General features: G+C 37.1%; 1 protein-coding gene across 3 annotated transcripts in view; it reads left to right on the forward strand.

The window, feature by feature from the left end:
* The window catches only part of GLIS3 (GLIS family zinc finger 3), a 168,009-nt gene that overhangs the window by 123,151 nt on the left and 29,852 nt on the right, over positions 1-15,006 (forward strand). For all 3 annotated transcript variants that reach the window (XM_032096918.1, XM_032096916.1, XM_032096917.1), the window contains exon 6: positions 9,279-9,420. In XM_032096918.1, the coding sequence (XP_031952809.1) occupies positions 9,279-9,420 (142 nt within the window). The remainder of the gene's footprint in view (positions 1-9,278; positions 9,421-15,006) is intronic.

Raw genomic sequence — 15,006 nt, forward strand, 5'->3', positions numbered from 1 at the left:
TTCCCTCATTTGTTCTCTATGGAATCCACTTTAAAAATGTCACCGATGCAAAAAGAAGTGCATTCAGGGGCGAGGGGTCAGTGAGCAGTGCCCATGGCAACTAAGAAACTATTCTGCAGAAGAAAATGCAGTAAAGAGTAAGTGTTTTAATCCTCAACTTTAATCCCTGTACTTCCTGTCTTCAGAATGAAATATAAATCAGACACCATGGTGTTCAGCAATTTTTCGTGAAAGGGAAGTTTGCAAAAACGGATTAGGAATGGGCAGCAGTGTTTAAGGAATTTAATCATACAATTTGTTGGAAAACTTTTGAGACTAGGAATGATGAGTTCTTTTGAGTGTTGCCAGTGAGAAACAGGAAAGCAGACTCTGAAAGCAGTGTAGCTTTGGTGTGGCTGACTGCCCTGTCCCTGCGCCAGCTGCTGCAGCAGCAGTGATGTGTGCTGTGGTGGGATGCACATGCCTCTCATGGAAGCTCCATTGTGGGGGTTATGCTTTGCCAGCGCTACATTTAGTACTTTGCTCACCAGGGAGAAGGAAAAGTTGAAATACCCCAGTGATTTTCATAGTATTCTGACTGCTGTGGCAGTTTTTATAACCAGAAGATTGTTGATTCATTTTACTTACTCGTTAACATTGTTATTCCATATGATGATTCCTTCCTGCACTTGGTTTCTGTCCTGAGCTTGTACTCTGGCAGTGTGATGTGCTGAAAAATGTGCAAGAAAGAAAGAACAAGTGCTGTCACCCTCGTTATATTTACACCCATGGCAAAAAAATAAGTCCAGATTGTCTCAAAATTCTGTAAACAGCTGTCAGTGCATGCTCATAGCATATCATGTTTTTTGGGTCCAGTTTTGATATCAAACAATACCCTTTTCTCTATTTCTTTGTCTTCACTTCTGTGCCACAGCATATGCATGAACATGGTCTTGATAGAGAAGGAGTCTTTCTTTTGACGGCCTGGTTGAGAGAATCTGTGGGTGGACTTGGCAGTGGTAGGTGTATACTTGGACTTGGTGACCATACTGGTGTTTTTCAACCTAAATTATTCTATGTTTTTATAATTCTGTGATTCTCATTAGCCTGTCACTCTTCAGCCTGGGCTTTAAATGCACTGTCCAGTTCATTATGCCCCTTAAGCATCACCAGGGTCTGAGCAAGCAAGTTATAAACTGTGCACAGGATGCCAAAGAGGTTGCAATTCAGCACCCTGACACCAGCATAAATACCCTTCGAGTCTTTAGTACTGTCCTCAATGAATGTTCCTGTTCCAGACTGAGACGTCCTCTGCAATTTCACATTGTTGGATATGGGTGTGGGCAGCTGCACTGGCAAGTACTGATTTTGGAGTCCTCAGCAGTGCTCCTGAAGCAGTGATATACTGGCCTCACTGGCAGTGCCCATTTGAGGAGGACCTTCATCTGCCCATTTCTTTCCTCCCTGTGATGCAGAACTCTGCCCTTTCTCTGGCACAGCTGCTTATGAGACTGCTCTGTAAGCTGAATTATGGCTTTAAGAACAACAGAAACCCCAACCTGACACAGTAATGCTCAACAGTAAATCAGAGGCAGTAGAAACTTGGAAAGTCAGCAGTGCCAACCTAGCCAGCACTTCACATTATCATCTCACCTGATAAGGACAGTAGAGCAGAACAGCATTTTACTCTGATAAGGAGAGTAGAACAGAACAGCACAGCCTTGGAGAAATAGATGAAGGATGCAGTTCAGGCAAACAGAAGCCATGCAAAACACAAGCAGGATGCCAGCTCAGCTCTGCTGACAAAGCAGAAGTTATGCAAAACAACAATATTGCACTTACTCAAAAGCAGGGATCAAGCCACATAAAAAGGACACGGGACATTGAAAACCACCAAAGAACCTATAAGGAGTTCTAATCAGGGGTGCAGCTATGTCAACTAAATTAATATATAAACAGCTAGTAAGGGGGGATAGCTAATGAATGTGTGATCAGTGTGTATGATAAACACTGTTCACCCAATGCTCAGGACACACAATTGGAGGAAGGATCCCCTGAGTGACCAGCACGCTGCACTAAAGAATGCCTGCTCTCTAATACTCAAAACTGTGTTAGAAAGTTCCTATCTGGCTGATGTCAGTATCATGCCATGTAGCACACTAAACGGACAACTCACAGACAGTGAATGAAAATGTACAGGGATTTCCAGAGGAATCTTTACAAAAGTAAAAATCATATGCATGAAGGCTAATCCTTTTGATCTCATGATAGTTGAATGGTAGAGTTTTTTCAGTTCTAGTCCTAGGCTCTAATCAAGATATTATTTTGAACAGAGTATTTCCATGTATGACCTGGTACATGCATGCACTTAGGTTCTGGTGGAGATAAATACAAAATCAAATATTTAAAGTGCAGGCCAATGTTATATAAAGGATGCTTCAGTTTAAAAAAAAAAGAAAAAAAAATATGAGAACCTTTCTTTCTGTATACTAACAATTGCTGACATTATCTACAGATTTTCATGGCAATTTTTGGTGATTTGTGATGGGGAGAAAAATATGTTTGTGTTAAATGAAGCACCTGGTGGATAAGTATATGTTTATTTTACACAATTTTCCTCTCATGAAGTGAAAATTTGCCAAACAGATGTATTTTTGGAAAGAGAAAGCAAATAATTCTGCACTTACTTGGAAAAACTGATGCTTAGCAGTATCATATAATAGCTATATCCCCAAATCCCTCTGGCATGAAACAGTAGGTTTTTTCCTGCTTTTTGAATATGAACAGGTCAGCTGTTAGACTGATGTTCACACAACAATCAGCTACAAGCCTCTTGGAACTGCCTGAAAAAGAGGATGAAATAGAAAGGGTCATAGGTATAATTTATATAACATTTCAGATTTGATACAATCTGATATGGGACCTGTCAGAGAAGTAATATGTGTGTGTGTGTGCAAACATCTGTATGGGTGCTTTTTAGTTGTGTGAAGCAAAATAATAATCAATTTTCAGCAGAACTGTGGCTTTTTTGTTTATTTTAGAAAAAGGCCACTGCACTCTCTCAAACTGTACTTCCCTTCTTTAAATTAAGATTCTCAGTTGGATTTTGGTATTCAAAGTTTCCTTTCAGATCTGGCCCAGCTGCAATTTTTCCCCTTAAAGTGGTGTTCTTGGTGTCTGTATCATTTTAGTGATGATATAATCCAAAATATTCCTCAAATTAGAATAATACCAATCAAAAGAAAACTCTCTTTTCTATATATAATAAGAGTAGAATTAATTTTAGTGTTGTCAGTCTTAATTCAACCATGTTTTCCTCTTGTAGTATTGCTTTAAAATCAGAATTTCTTCTCAACTTGAAATTTGCCAAAGTTATCTAATCGTGTAGGTTCCAAGTCCTTTTGATTTTTAATGCAAGATGCTTTTTAGTATGTTTTCCTGATTTGTGCTAGAACATTAAGATGGAAACCATTTTTGTATTGAACTTAAATGTTCAATATAGCAAAACTTTGAGAGTAACAAAAGTAACTATTTCCTGCATAAAACCTAACATTACTACTGTGCAGATAGGCTAGTTTAACTTGATTTTTATTGTTTTTCTGGCCAAGGGTTTAATTGAAATAGAATGTAAAAGCAAGGAAAAGTAGCACACTCACACACACACATGCACGCACACATATGTGAAAGCTGTGGTAGACAATTAGCAGAACATTTCTTTCTAGAAGTCCTGCACAGATGACTCACTGAAAACAAAAGGTAGAGGGATCCCTTCTGTCTGCATTGCTTCTTTGCCCCAAGAAGTCTGAAGCCTTTGGAAGCAAGAATTAGGACAATTTTTATTGATTCTGTGTCATTTTCTGTTGAGAGAAAGGTTTCGTACTGTGCAAGAAAGCACTGGACCTTGAAGCTGATCTTTGTGAGTTAAAGGGTGAACTGTATCTAGCAAGCAAAACTGTAATATGAGTAAATACTGTCTTACAGCATCACTTCACAGTGAACTTGTAATTTTCTAGTGGGGACATCTATGTACTCTCAATGTCATGATACTCACAGGACATAATTTTACTCTAACTGTATGAGTAAATATTAAATTCTGGCTACTCCTTCAGAAAAGCTAGTACAATATGTGGCTCTGTGTAGACAGGGTGTGCTTCACTCTCCCAATGCCAGCTTAAATTACAGACAATAAAAATGAGTAAAAACTACTGACTTTGTATTTGACAAGTATTTCTTAGTAAGCTTAATTCAAAGACCATGTGAATAGCAGAAATTCCTCCTTGTCTTTATATGCAAAACAAAACCACATCTATAGAGCTATCACAGTTAGTGTAAAACAATTCCTGTCAATGAAACATAGCAGTATTTAGGGGTTTTTTGCTGGTTTTAGACATGGCAGACACATATCTAACTTGCATAAAATAAATAGACTATCACTAATGTCTCACATATGTAAATACTCTACTAGGTGCACAGCATGCATATATAATCCATTAAGCGCATGTTTATGTAAGCAAGATTTAAAATACTATGATTTGATAACTGGCATGTTTGAATGACTGAAGGAGTTCTGGACTTTGGTGAAGAATTAATCAAGTTAATCTGAATACGTATAGGCAGGTTTTGAAGTTACTGAACTATTCTGTGTGGCTTAGGATTTCTCAAACTATACTGCTTCTTTTCTTATGAAGTGTATTCATAAACACAACTATTGTAAGTTTTCCTTGATGGTGTCTGACTTCTGTTATACAGCAGCAATGCTGAAGAAACTAGCCAGGTGGTACAAAAACATGCAGATCTCAGATAAAACACACACGGGTGAGAGAAACATGAAAAAAAGGATCTTTTCTTGTAAGGAGACATTTTCTCCGGAATTATGTCACTCATCAAATCAACAGCATGCCTCTGCTTTTGAACTCAAGTATAATGAAATTGAAAACTGAGGAATAAGAATCTTACTCCCTTCTAATTACTTCTGCTTGTTTCATTTAATCTTGGGTAATTATTTATTCATATGCAAAATGTACAGGAGTAGAATTTCCATCCATTGTTCTGAAAGTCACAGAAGTAAAACAGTTGTAAATCATGACTGACAGATTGTTTTGTATATTAGAAAAAACTGCCACATTCCACCAGTGGAAATGGTTCTGTTTTTCCAAATACGAAACTTCACAAGTATTACCATAAAATTGAGTTAATAAATTCAAAAACTATTATTTGGAACAAATATCAAATACAGAAAAGTTTTAAGTGAGCAGAGCAATTGCTTGTTAATTTGAACTTTGGTCAGCCATAAATTTAGTTTATATTACAGCACACAGAAAATGGCTGTGCTCAGCATGGTAGAATTGTCAGTTATTCATTTCACCATTCAGTGAGGTAACTTCATTACCATACATTTCTTAAAAACAGATTGCCAAGTTTTCAGTCCCAGCATGATTGTACTGGTGCTCAGCTGAGTGATCATGAGAGAAGCAAGATGATCATGGGGAAGTGACACATTTCAGTCACAGTGCTGGGAGATCTGTGCTGGGATAGGATTCATGTAGATGTCAAAGAGCGTCAACTTTCTTTTGCAGTTGAATGATAAGGCTACAGTCCAGGCTGGAAAAGAAAAGTGGTATTGTTAGAACAGAGCAAGAAATAGACAGCAGCAGTTATATCTGGTCAATTATTATTTCTCTTTTATGGCTTTTTTAACTGAAGATAAAATCCTAGGGTTGCAGAGAACGGTTCATGGTTTTTGCTTGGTTTTAAGATCAACTGTCTTTTCATTGTCTGTTCTGTGTTTCCTGACATACTAAAGAAAAGTCATAGCTCTGATTTCCCTGCATTTGTCAAAATGCAAGTTGGTTTCAGTGAAAACTTTTAATTACAAGTTTTTGTGAAATATGTAAAAATACTTGACTGAGATAGAGTGGGGTTTTACTCTCAATGCCTTTACAGGAAAAAGAAATGCCTTGATCAACAGTATTTGAACCAGAATCTGTGTTTTGCCCTCTATTTTGTTCCAAAAATGCCACAGTTTGTGCCTCCTTATGGAGAAAAGAGCTGGGAAAACACTGGAGGGAAGATGAGCTTTAAATGGCAGAGGAAGGAGGACCAATAACCAAAGAAATCGTTGCTACTGCCTCTGTCAAGAGAAAACAGTAATGGTTGGAAATGGAGTTTTCCAGTAGTGTGTAGTTTGGGAAGCAGCTGTCATTTAATGGCTGGCTCTGCTACAGGAAATTTACCCATTTCTGGTCCTGCTGTTCAAGGAGTAGGGTAGGGAAGGCTCCTCTAGCCCTTGCTCTCCTCTTGCCAGTGGTACCACAGTAATTACTCTTAAAAGAGCAAATCACATGCATACCCTGCAGCAGGGAATGATAAAATTTTTCCCAGCATCTGTTATCTGGGGAGAGTTAATATGGAAGGCCTGTGCTAGTATTTTCAGTGGCAATTTGAATTAGCAGGGTGCATCTGCTGTTGCACAAGTCAGTGGAATACCCACCTCTTGCTCAGGATATTTCATCATATGTACATTAAATACATATCTTGTCATTCTAAAATTACACATTATATACATATAATAATGCATATTGTAATACATACATTTGCATGTATGTATGCATTTGTAAGTTTACAACATATCTGTTTCTAGCCCTTGTGGTTGTAAATCCTAATTGACAACAGCCAATGCATGAAATAAGAACTACCCTCAGAAATCACATCACAGCTGTCTCACAGTGTTTCTTGCTCTGTTTTTGGTTTTTTGTTGATGATCCTAGGTTTTCTTCATTTTTATAAGCATTGAAAAGCCAGAAAATTTATGCCAGCACAGATTGTCAGGATAGGTTTGTTCTAAATAGCAAAGGATTTATGAATGCAAGATTCCTGAACAGTGCAAAATAGAAAAATCTGTAAAATAGATGGTTGCCTATTTTATTTTACAAGATTTATTTAATTCTTGTAACTAATGCATAAATACTTAGCTCTCCTTTTCTTGTTTTTCTCACCATTTTATCCATGGGTGCCATCTGATACAGAAAATTGGTCCATTTCTTAAAAAAAACCACACAGTCAACTTTACACGGGCAACTTCTGTGATTGTGTATTCTGTGTGATAGAATCCTGATTCTTCTATAGAAGTCAGATTTTTCATATTATATTCATTTTAGATTCCATAGAAATTTAAATTCACATAATGCTTAATAATAACGTAACTGTAAGAATTTGAATGAGGATATATTTGACATTTAATTTCACAAGCACTTAGTTTCATGAAAAAGCCATGTTACTAGTGATAGCAGCAAACCTAGCACAATTACTGGGTAATAGCAGACAATGACATGTGCCAAACTGGAAGAAACATTTGTACTTATAACAGATTGCAAATATGGATAACAAAACCATCTGTCAGGGTATTTCTCCCCTTCTCCCTTTTCCCTATCCATTCTATCTCTCCCTACAATTCTAGAATAACAAGCATGCCCCGGAGAAGTAGTGTACCTTGGGGCTTAGTAATGACTGTCCAAGTTTTTAAGAGAAGGAATCACCTGCAGCATGCACAGTGTGTGCATAGGTGTCACAAGCTATGTAGTATCTCCAGCTACAGGGTCAGGTGCTTATGATGTGTAAGACCAACTCTCCACTCAGTTGCCATGGTTTTACACCAGTGCGTATTATCAAAAGTAATTTGAATGTTTATCAGTATTTTCTGGCACAAGGATCATCTTGTGGCTAAGGGTCTTTTTATGGTTGCATCTCAAATAATTTCCTCTTACTCTTCTTTCTTCATTTGTCCCATCCCTGGGGAGTTCTAGGCCAGGGTGGATGGGGCTCTGAGCAGCCTGATCTAGTAGAAGGTGTCTCTGCCTGTGGCAGGGGTGTTGGAACTTGGTTCCTTCAAATTCAAACCATTCTGTGACTCATTTCTGAGTATAGGATGTGCAGAAATTAGTTTTGTTGTTCCTCTTCCTCCCCTTAAGAGTTTTTTAGAGGTTATGTTCTAGTTAACTGTTACCTGCTCACCCCCCATGGCACCAAACAAGAGAGGAGAAGGCTCAGCTGCCTCTGTGAGATTTGCTTCTTGGGAAAGTGCAGCACACCCAAGTGCACTAGGTCAGGGTTCTTTCCATCATGCTGCATGAACCTGGATGATAGGACAGGGTATTTATGGGCATCTCAGCCACTGCAGTGGCCCATGTGCTTGTAAACACAGACCTTCCTTTTTCAGGCTTTTAAATGAATACACCAAAATGGCTTTAAGGAACAGGCAAATTTTTGTTATATATAACATTAACATCAGGCAGCAAATCAGGATAGGCATCAGTCCCAGCAGCCTGCAGCAGCATCCATAACCTGTCCTAAACCTCAGGGTGCAGTTTGGCATTACAACTATGTCATCCTTGTTAGGGTACTGCAGCAGACTTTATCCCTTTTCCTTATTTTGGTGTTGGGATTTTTTTTTAATTGTATTTTTTTACTGTGTTTTATTGCAGCCTCACATTGAGACTCTCCATCCAGTTTCATCCAAAGGAAAATTCTTGTTATGAATTTGTTTATTAATTGTTTGTAGAGAGAATTTTCTGGTGATGAGCCAGATTAACAGACTTGCTGTTGATGGATCAGGTACCAGGCAGGTGGCCATGCATGCAGCTAGGATTACTGGCAGTTACAGAGCACTCACAGTTCTGCTGTAATGTGAAGCAGATGTAGTCCTAGTCTGTTTAAGAATGGGGTCTCAAGACAACTTTGGTCCGTAGGAAGTGGTCCCATTTCCGTTGTGACTTGCCTGTATATTACCACTCCTGGCTGCTTGTTCCCAGTCCCTCCTTTTCAGTGTTACGGGCACCTTTGCTCTTCTGGTCCTGCAGTGGGGCAGCTCAGGACACTAAACCAGCATGAAAATACAATTATAGTACCCCTCTTCTGACATAAGCAATGTCAGACATCTGATAAATCTCCAAGCCCATTAACTAGGACACTCTTCTCTTTTGCAGTGTGTGACAAGAGAGCAAACTGAAGTCCGTCTGTCCAGGATCCTACCTGTACAAGTAGTCCTTTTCCTCAGTACAGTCTTGTTAAGCATCTGGAAGTGTTTTATTGCCCTGATTCAAAAAATGCCTGCTGGAATGAAAGGATGGTATTAATCAGGATTTAAAAGAGAAGATTTCTGATTGTGCTCCATTTTTTCTCTAACCTCAACGTTTCTTCATTATAATTTTTCACTGTCTTAAGGATTTTCCCTTACTTTCCCTTTCTTTTGTCTATGTCCATCTTTTGTTATAATTTCCCTTTTTTTCTCTCTTGTTTTTCAGTTGCGATCAAGCTCGGAGCTTGGCCAGGACATCCTGAATGACTGCCTTGCAATCCAGCCCCTCCAGCCAGCCCTGTCACCACATGATGCTGTAGATAATACCATGGGACATTCCCCAGGGCCTGCTTGTGATATTTACCCAGGTATAGAATAAGACAGATAAAAAACTGCTGTATTATTGCTTGCTTAATATTAGGAATAATTTTGCAGAGTAGAATGTACTCTTAAATCCGTATCTATCTCGTAAGAAGGCTAGAATATGAAAAGTAATATAAAAAAAGATTTTAAACATGTTTTTATAAGTTTTTTGGACAAATCATACATATCCATGAAAAGACCTAATGCAACATAGAGGGATGTTTTTGCTCTATAGGCATTTGATTCTGCTACCAATTCACTTCTACCATTCCTTGTAGACATCTTGAACACATTAAGCTTCATTTAAAATCACACTGTTTTTCCTCTGCCTTATTTGTGGATCACATATCAGGTTTTCAATTGATCTACATTAAGGAACTGAAATGCTTCATTATGAGCTCACATATTTTGACTATAAATATACAATAAACACATTTATACTATAAATGTAATAATCCTATTGTATTGTTTCAGTTAAATATCTGAGATTTTCCTACTAAAATACCTTTGTCATACCTGCCTACAATTGTACAATTGTTGTTCACATTTCAAATAAATTTGAAACAATTGGTAAGTTATGAATGATAATAAATCTCAAAGCTCAAGAGGGAGATGGGTAGGATATTCACAATGGGCAGGATGTTAACATTTTTAATGCAGTATTTTAATAGTTGTGAGGACATCTGTTTTTAACTTTCAGGCAGAACGCATTACATCTTTTATCACTTCAACTTTTAAGTGAGAACCACATGTAGGAAGTGAATGAATTGGCTTCATTGATGTTATCTGCAGTAACGAAAATTACATTATATGAAGTAGCCACTTCAATAAGTGGTTTTATTTTACTGAGAGGCTTGTAGAGCTATCAATTCTATTTCATATGTTTGTCAAGGCTGAGTTGTACAATAGTTGGTGATGATGTAGGTTTATATGACAAAAATCAGGACATTTAAAGCTGTGACTGATTGTATTCTAGTTTATTAAGTAGTTGCTATTACTTGTATGCTGTTAACTTTTAAATGCCTTAGTCTGAGTACAGAGTGAGTGTGACATTTGCTATGTGAAAGAAAAGGGAAATTTCATATCTTAGAGATATGATTTTGGCCAGAGAACCTCTAGGAACATGTCACTGGTTATAGTTGCTTATTTTACGTTGTTCATTGAGAGGGAGTTGGATAGGGAGGAATGTTGGGATTTTAAAAAAATTATTTAATGGTTTTACCAAGTGTAACATGCAAAACTGAGAGATAATAAAGACTCAGCTTTTCACTTTTTTTCAAGTTCCTAGACAGAATGGAAGCTGGGATGGGACAGTGTGCCAGATGAGCTGTGACCAGATTTTCAGAAACTGAGGATATTCTCACAGGAGATTTCCACAGCAATTTTTTAAGCACTCCTCTCTAGCTTCCAGGCTGTGATTAAGTGTCCAGATCTGTCTGCTGGGTCAGTCAAACACAGGCTGACAGTGGCTTGAACAACCTGCTGCCCAGGACAAGCTGGGTAAAGCTGTTTCTTCCAGCCAGCCCTTAGCTGGCAATTGTCTGCAGTCATGATGTCTCACAGACAACTTCTGAGACTGAGACATTACTTTCTGTAGTCTCATTCATGCCTTGTCTTTCAGTACCTGATGTTTGCAGCACTGCTAACTATGAACATTCTTTGGTATAATAATTTATTTTGGTAGTTTCTTTCCTGGCATTGCTTCCTGTTGTATGACATTTTTTTATGGTAAATTGATTTTTATGGTAATTAATCAACGTACTCTTATCAGCATTAATTTCTGTGTAAGGAATAATCTGTTTTCTCTTACATGTGTTCCCAGCTGTCTGTAACTTGGCAAATTTCTTGTAGTTTTATTCACTTGTGTTGTTTCATACCAGTTAACTGAGGGTACTATGTCAGGTATAGATCAATCCGTGTCACTCCATTTTGACAACCACCAAACCCATCTGAAATTAATTGTTTCATTAACTACTCACAGGGCTGCTACACAATAATATACTATGTGAATACATTCCCTCCAACAGGCAGGGAATTATTTTACTGAAAGGGCAACATGAAAATTATTCATGTCCCACAGACAGAAAAGTAAAATACACAAAAGCATAAGTGTCCTGCCTCAGAGAAGCTGCCCTACAAAATTCTCTGGAAACAATTTTTTTTTTTGTAAATATAATTAACAGCTTGGAGACTTCTGAAAAATTAAATAAATTATTTTTACTGGGTACTGTTTGAGACAGCATATTAGCTGAAATGTCTCTGTGCTACTTTTAAAGTAGAAGGCAGAGTAGATCTTCATTCTTCCAGTGATGTCAAATCAAACTTTTCCTACTTGAAAGTGACTTGGCTTATGTTGATGCACATTTCAAGCAAAGATAGGTTTTATTTCCTGTAGAAGAAATCTACAGAATAAATATTTGAAAGCAAAGTATTAGAAATAAGTAAGAAATGTCAAAAGTATATGTTTAGATGCAAAATTCCATTTTCACTTACATAGTGGAACACCTGTAGTGACCACTGTACAGTTTCTCAGTACTGTTAAAATACAGAATCTATAAACACAGACACATTTAAACGAAATACAACAATCTTTTTTATTATTTATCTATTACTTGAAGTTAAGTCTCCAAAAATGTTTTTTCTTATCTTGTAGTCTTTATGACTTCATAGAAGAAATCCAAACTGAGTATAATCTTACTAATACAGTGAAGGAGCATGACAGATCGTTTGCTTAAAAATGACACAAAATTACACTTACGGGTCTAAAGCAAGCGGACAGACTAAGGGCTAAGCATTGTGATAGCATCTAGGTTTTAATTTTGAACTATACCTAGGCTTTTGGGTTTATTCAGTTCACATAATGAAGATGTGAGTGATGCATTCATAATAAGAACATGGGGATTATGTTTTTTCTACTGTGAAATAGTATGAACTTACTTTGTACAGAGCAATCTAGAGTCACTAAAACTGGAAGAATCATAAATAATGCAGCAGGAAAAAACCCCATCTTTTTACTGTGCTGATTGGATAAAACTTGACCATTTCATATTTAACGATAAGCCAGAATGTGTAATTCATTTATAAGCAGGTACTGAATATCACACTCAGCTCTGCTCCAGAGCAAGAAGATCTTTCTAAAGCTTGTCAACTGCATGATTTTCTTTGTAAGTTGAAATTTTAAAATTGTATCAGGAAAGTTACAGAACTTCTTTGAATTCTAAGTATTTTTAAAATAATGTCTTATGCTGTATTGTGAAACTTCAATCTAACTACTTCTATGTGTATGACTGGCTGTGCTTTGCTTAAGTAACACCTTTCTTTGGTTTTTTTCCCCACTGAAATAGTACCAAGCTGGGTGCTCTGTGCACACAATAAGAAAAAAATCCAATCCCCCAGGAGTTTGTATCTAAGGTAATGTTAAGAAAGTAGGTAGGTACAACAGGCAGGTAGAGGAGAAGGACACATTCAGGAATAATGAAAGAATTTTATTAAAGCAATTGTCCTAGTGAGTAAAACTCCCTAAGAGATGTCTGAGAAAAAAGCAGTCTGTATTTTTCAAAAAAAGTGGTCTGGTTTTTTTTTTTTTAAAAAAGTAGTTTGTTAAGGGTGACAGCCTTGGAAAATAGTTACAGCTCATTCCTGTAAGAAAAATAGAAGAATGAGAAGGAAAAACTGACACATGAATGGCCCTTGCTGTGAAAAACAGAATTGTATTTGCTGCATAGGGAATGGATGCAAAAGGAGCAGTAATGTAGGACTACCAATAACAAAGAGGATGTCTGTTGTCACCTTTCGGGCTGAATTTAAGTATTGCATACACATCTAGAACTCCTGCTAAATGTGCTGTAGTCCCGGGTAGGACCATACATGCATTACAGGGGGCAAAATGTGTTAATAACACTATCTTAGTTTAAGGAGGATAGTTTACTTCCCCTCAGACTTGCCCTTTAATTTACCAGTTTTACGAGTTTATAATTTCTATTTTGAGACAACTTAATGGTTTTCCAAAAATTGATGTAATTTTTGGGTTCACTCTTTTAGGAACATTTACCTATGGATTGCTACAACATTGTAGGCAATACGGCCACTTGCACCATTTATAGTTCCATTCATCGTGATGAGACTGAACTTCAGAAACTGCAATCCACTAAAAGAGAAGAAAGTGGAAGGCAGGGATGTGATCTAAAGATGCCATTTCAGGAATGGCTTAAAATACTAGTCTAGACACTGCTTTATTGCTTCAGTACTTTAATGTTTTCCAGTATCTCTGATCTGCTTGCAAAATACCTGAAAAGAGATAGAGAGGCCGTCAGCGCAGATGGTCCATGTGACAGACCAGCTTTGGAGACAGATTTGTTTTCTTTAAAATGCAATTTTGCCTTCTACTGTACTTCTTAATGCATGATGGCTTCTTGAGTTTCATGCACTCTGGAGACTTCAGATTTACAGATGAGCTGAGGATAAAGGTAAAACACACAATAGGGTTTTCACTTGCTGGGCTTACCACGTACAACTCAGCACACCATATATCCACATATACCTGGCTACAAAATCCTGTAGGGAAGTGTGAGCTTCCTAGGGGAAGTGAAAGAGGAGAAAATATACAAGTGATGCTCCCAACTGCAAAAAGCATTTCATTATTTTCCTTCTGTGCAGTAGTATATCAGTTGTTGTCAAGCACCTCATAAATATTCCTTGCAGAAATAGAAGGCTATATTTAATAATTAAAAAACCACAACCTTGCAACTGTATGTATGTTGTAACTAACTGACCTACAAAATTAAACCTTCACTCTCTTACTCCACATGGTAAGAACTCTCAGCCCTACTCCAAACTCATACTGTCAATAATCAGACAAGTATTTTGGTGGCAGAAATTGTTTTTAAGAGGGCTGATTTGATGGCAATAAGTCCAAGTTGCTCTCCAATTAGAGCATTGTTGGTAATTTGCAAAGGAGAGGGTGTTATTCTTATGCATTTAAATAGGTTCCATGAAATTACAGGTTTCTGACTTGTTTGAAAAATAACTTTTTTTAGGCCTTAGATTCTGTAACATTTTAAATGCTACTTTTTGGCTTTTTTTTTTTTTTTTAAAGAAACCTTATTCAGAATCATCTTCTTCTCTTGCAACCACCTAATTTATTCCTATGCATTGTGAGGATACATGTGAATTTAACTTCTCATAGAGAATTGTTTTCAGAAATATTCTCATGGAAAATTCTTACATGCTGATAAATGGATATAAGATGAAACTCCAGAAAAGAAAACATGACTCCTTCTCCTCTTTGGCTGAAATTTTGTGCCTGTCCCCCAATCTGAGGTTCGCAGTCAGGACTAATTAGCTGTATCCATCTTGTAAATAATGTCATAGCTTGTACTTTTTAAGGGATGCAGAGGAACACCATTCACAATTCCTTGGTTTTTATTAGATTGAAGTTTTTTTGTTTTTTTGTTTTTTTTTCAGAATATCTGAATCTGTTTAAAACTTCTTTAAAGGTGTTAGTTTATTTTGTATTGATAGAGAGAAAAACCTTCTTTGTAGTAACCTTTTTGTTAAGTAATCATAGAATGATAGAATCATAGAATGGTTTG

This window comes from Corvus moneduloides, chromosome Z (assembly GCF_009650955.1).
Source record: "Corvus moneduloides isolate bCorMon1 chromosome Z, bCorMon1.pri, whole genome shotgun sequence".
NCBI classification, from domain to species: Eukaryota; Metazoa; Chordata; class Aves; order Passeriformes; family Corvidae; genus Corvus; species Corvus moneduloides.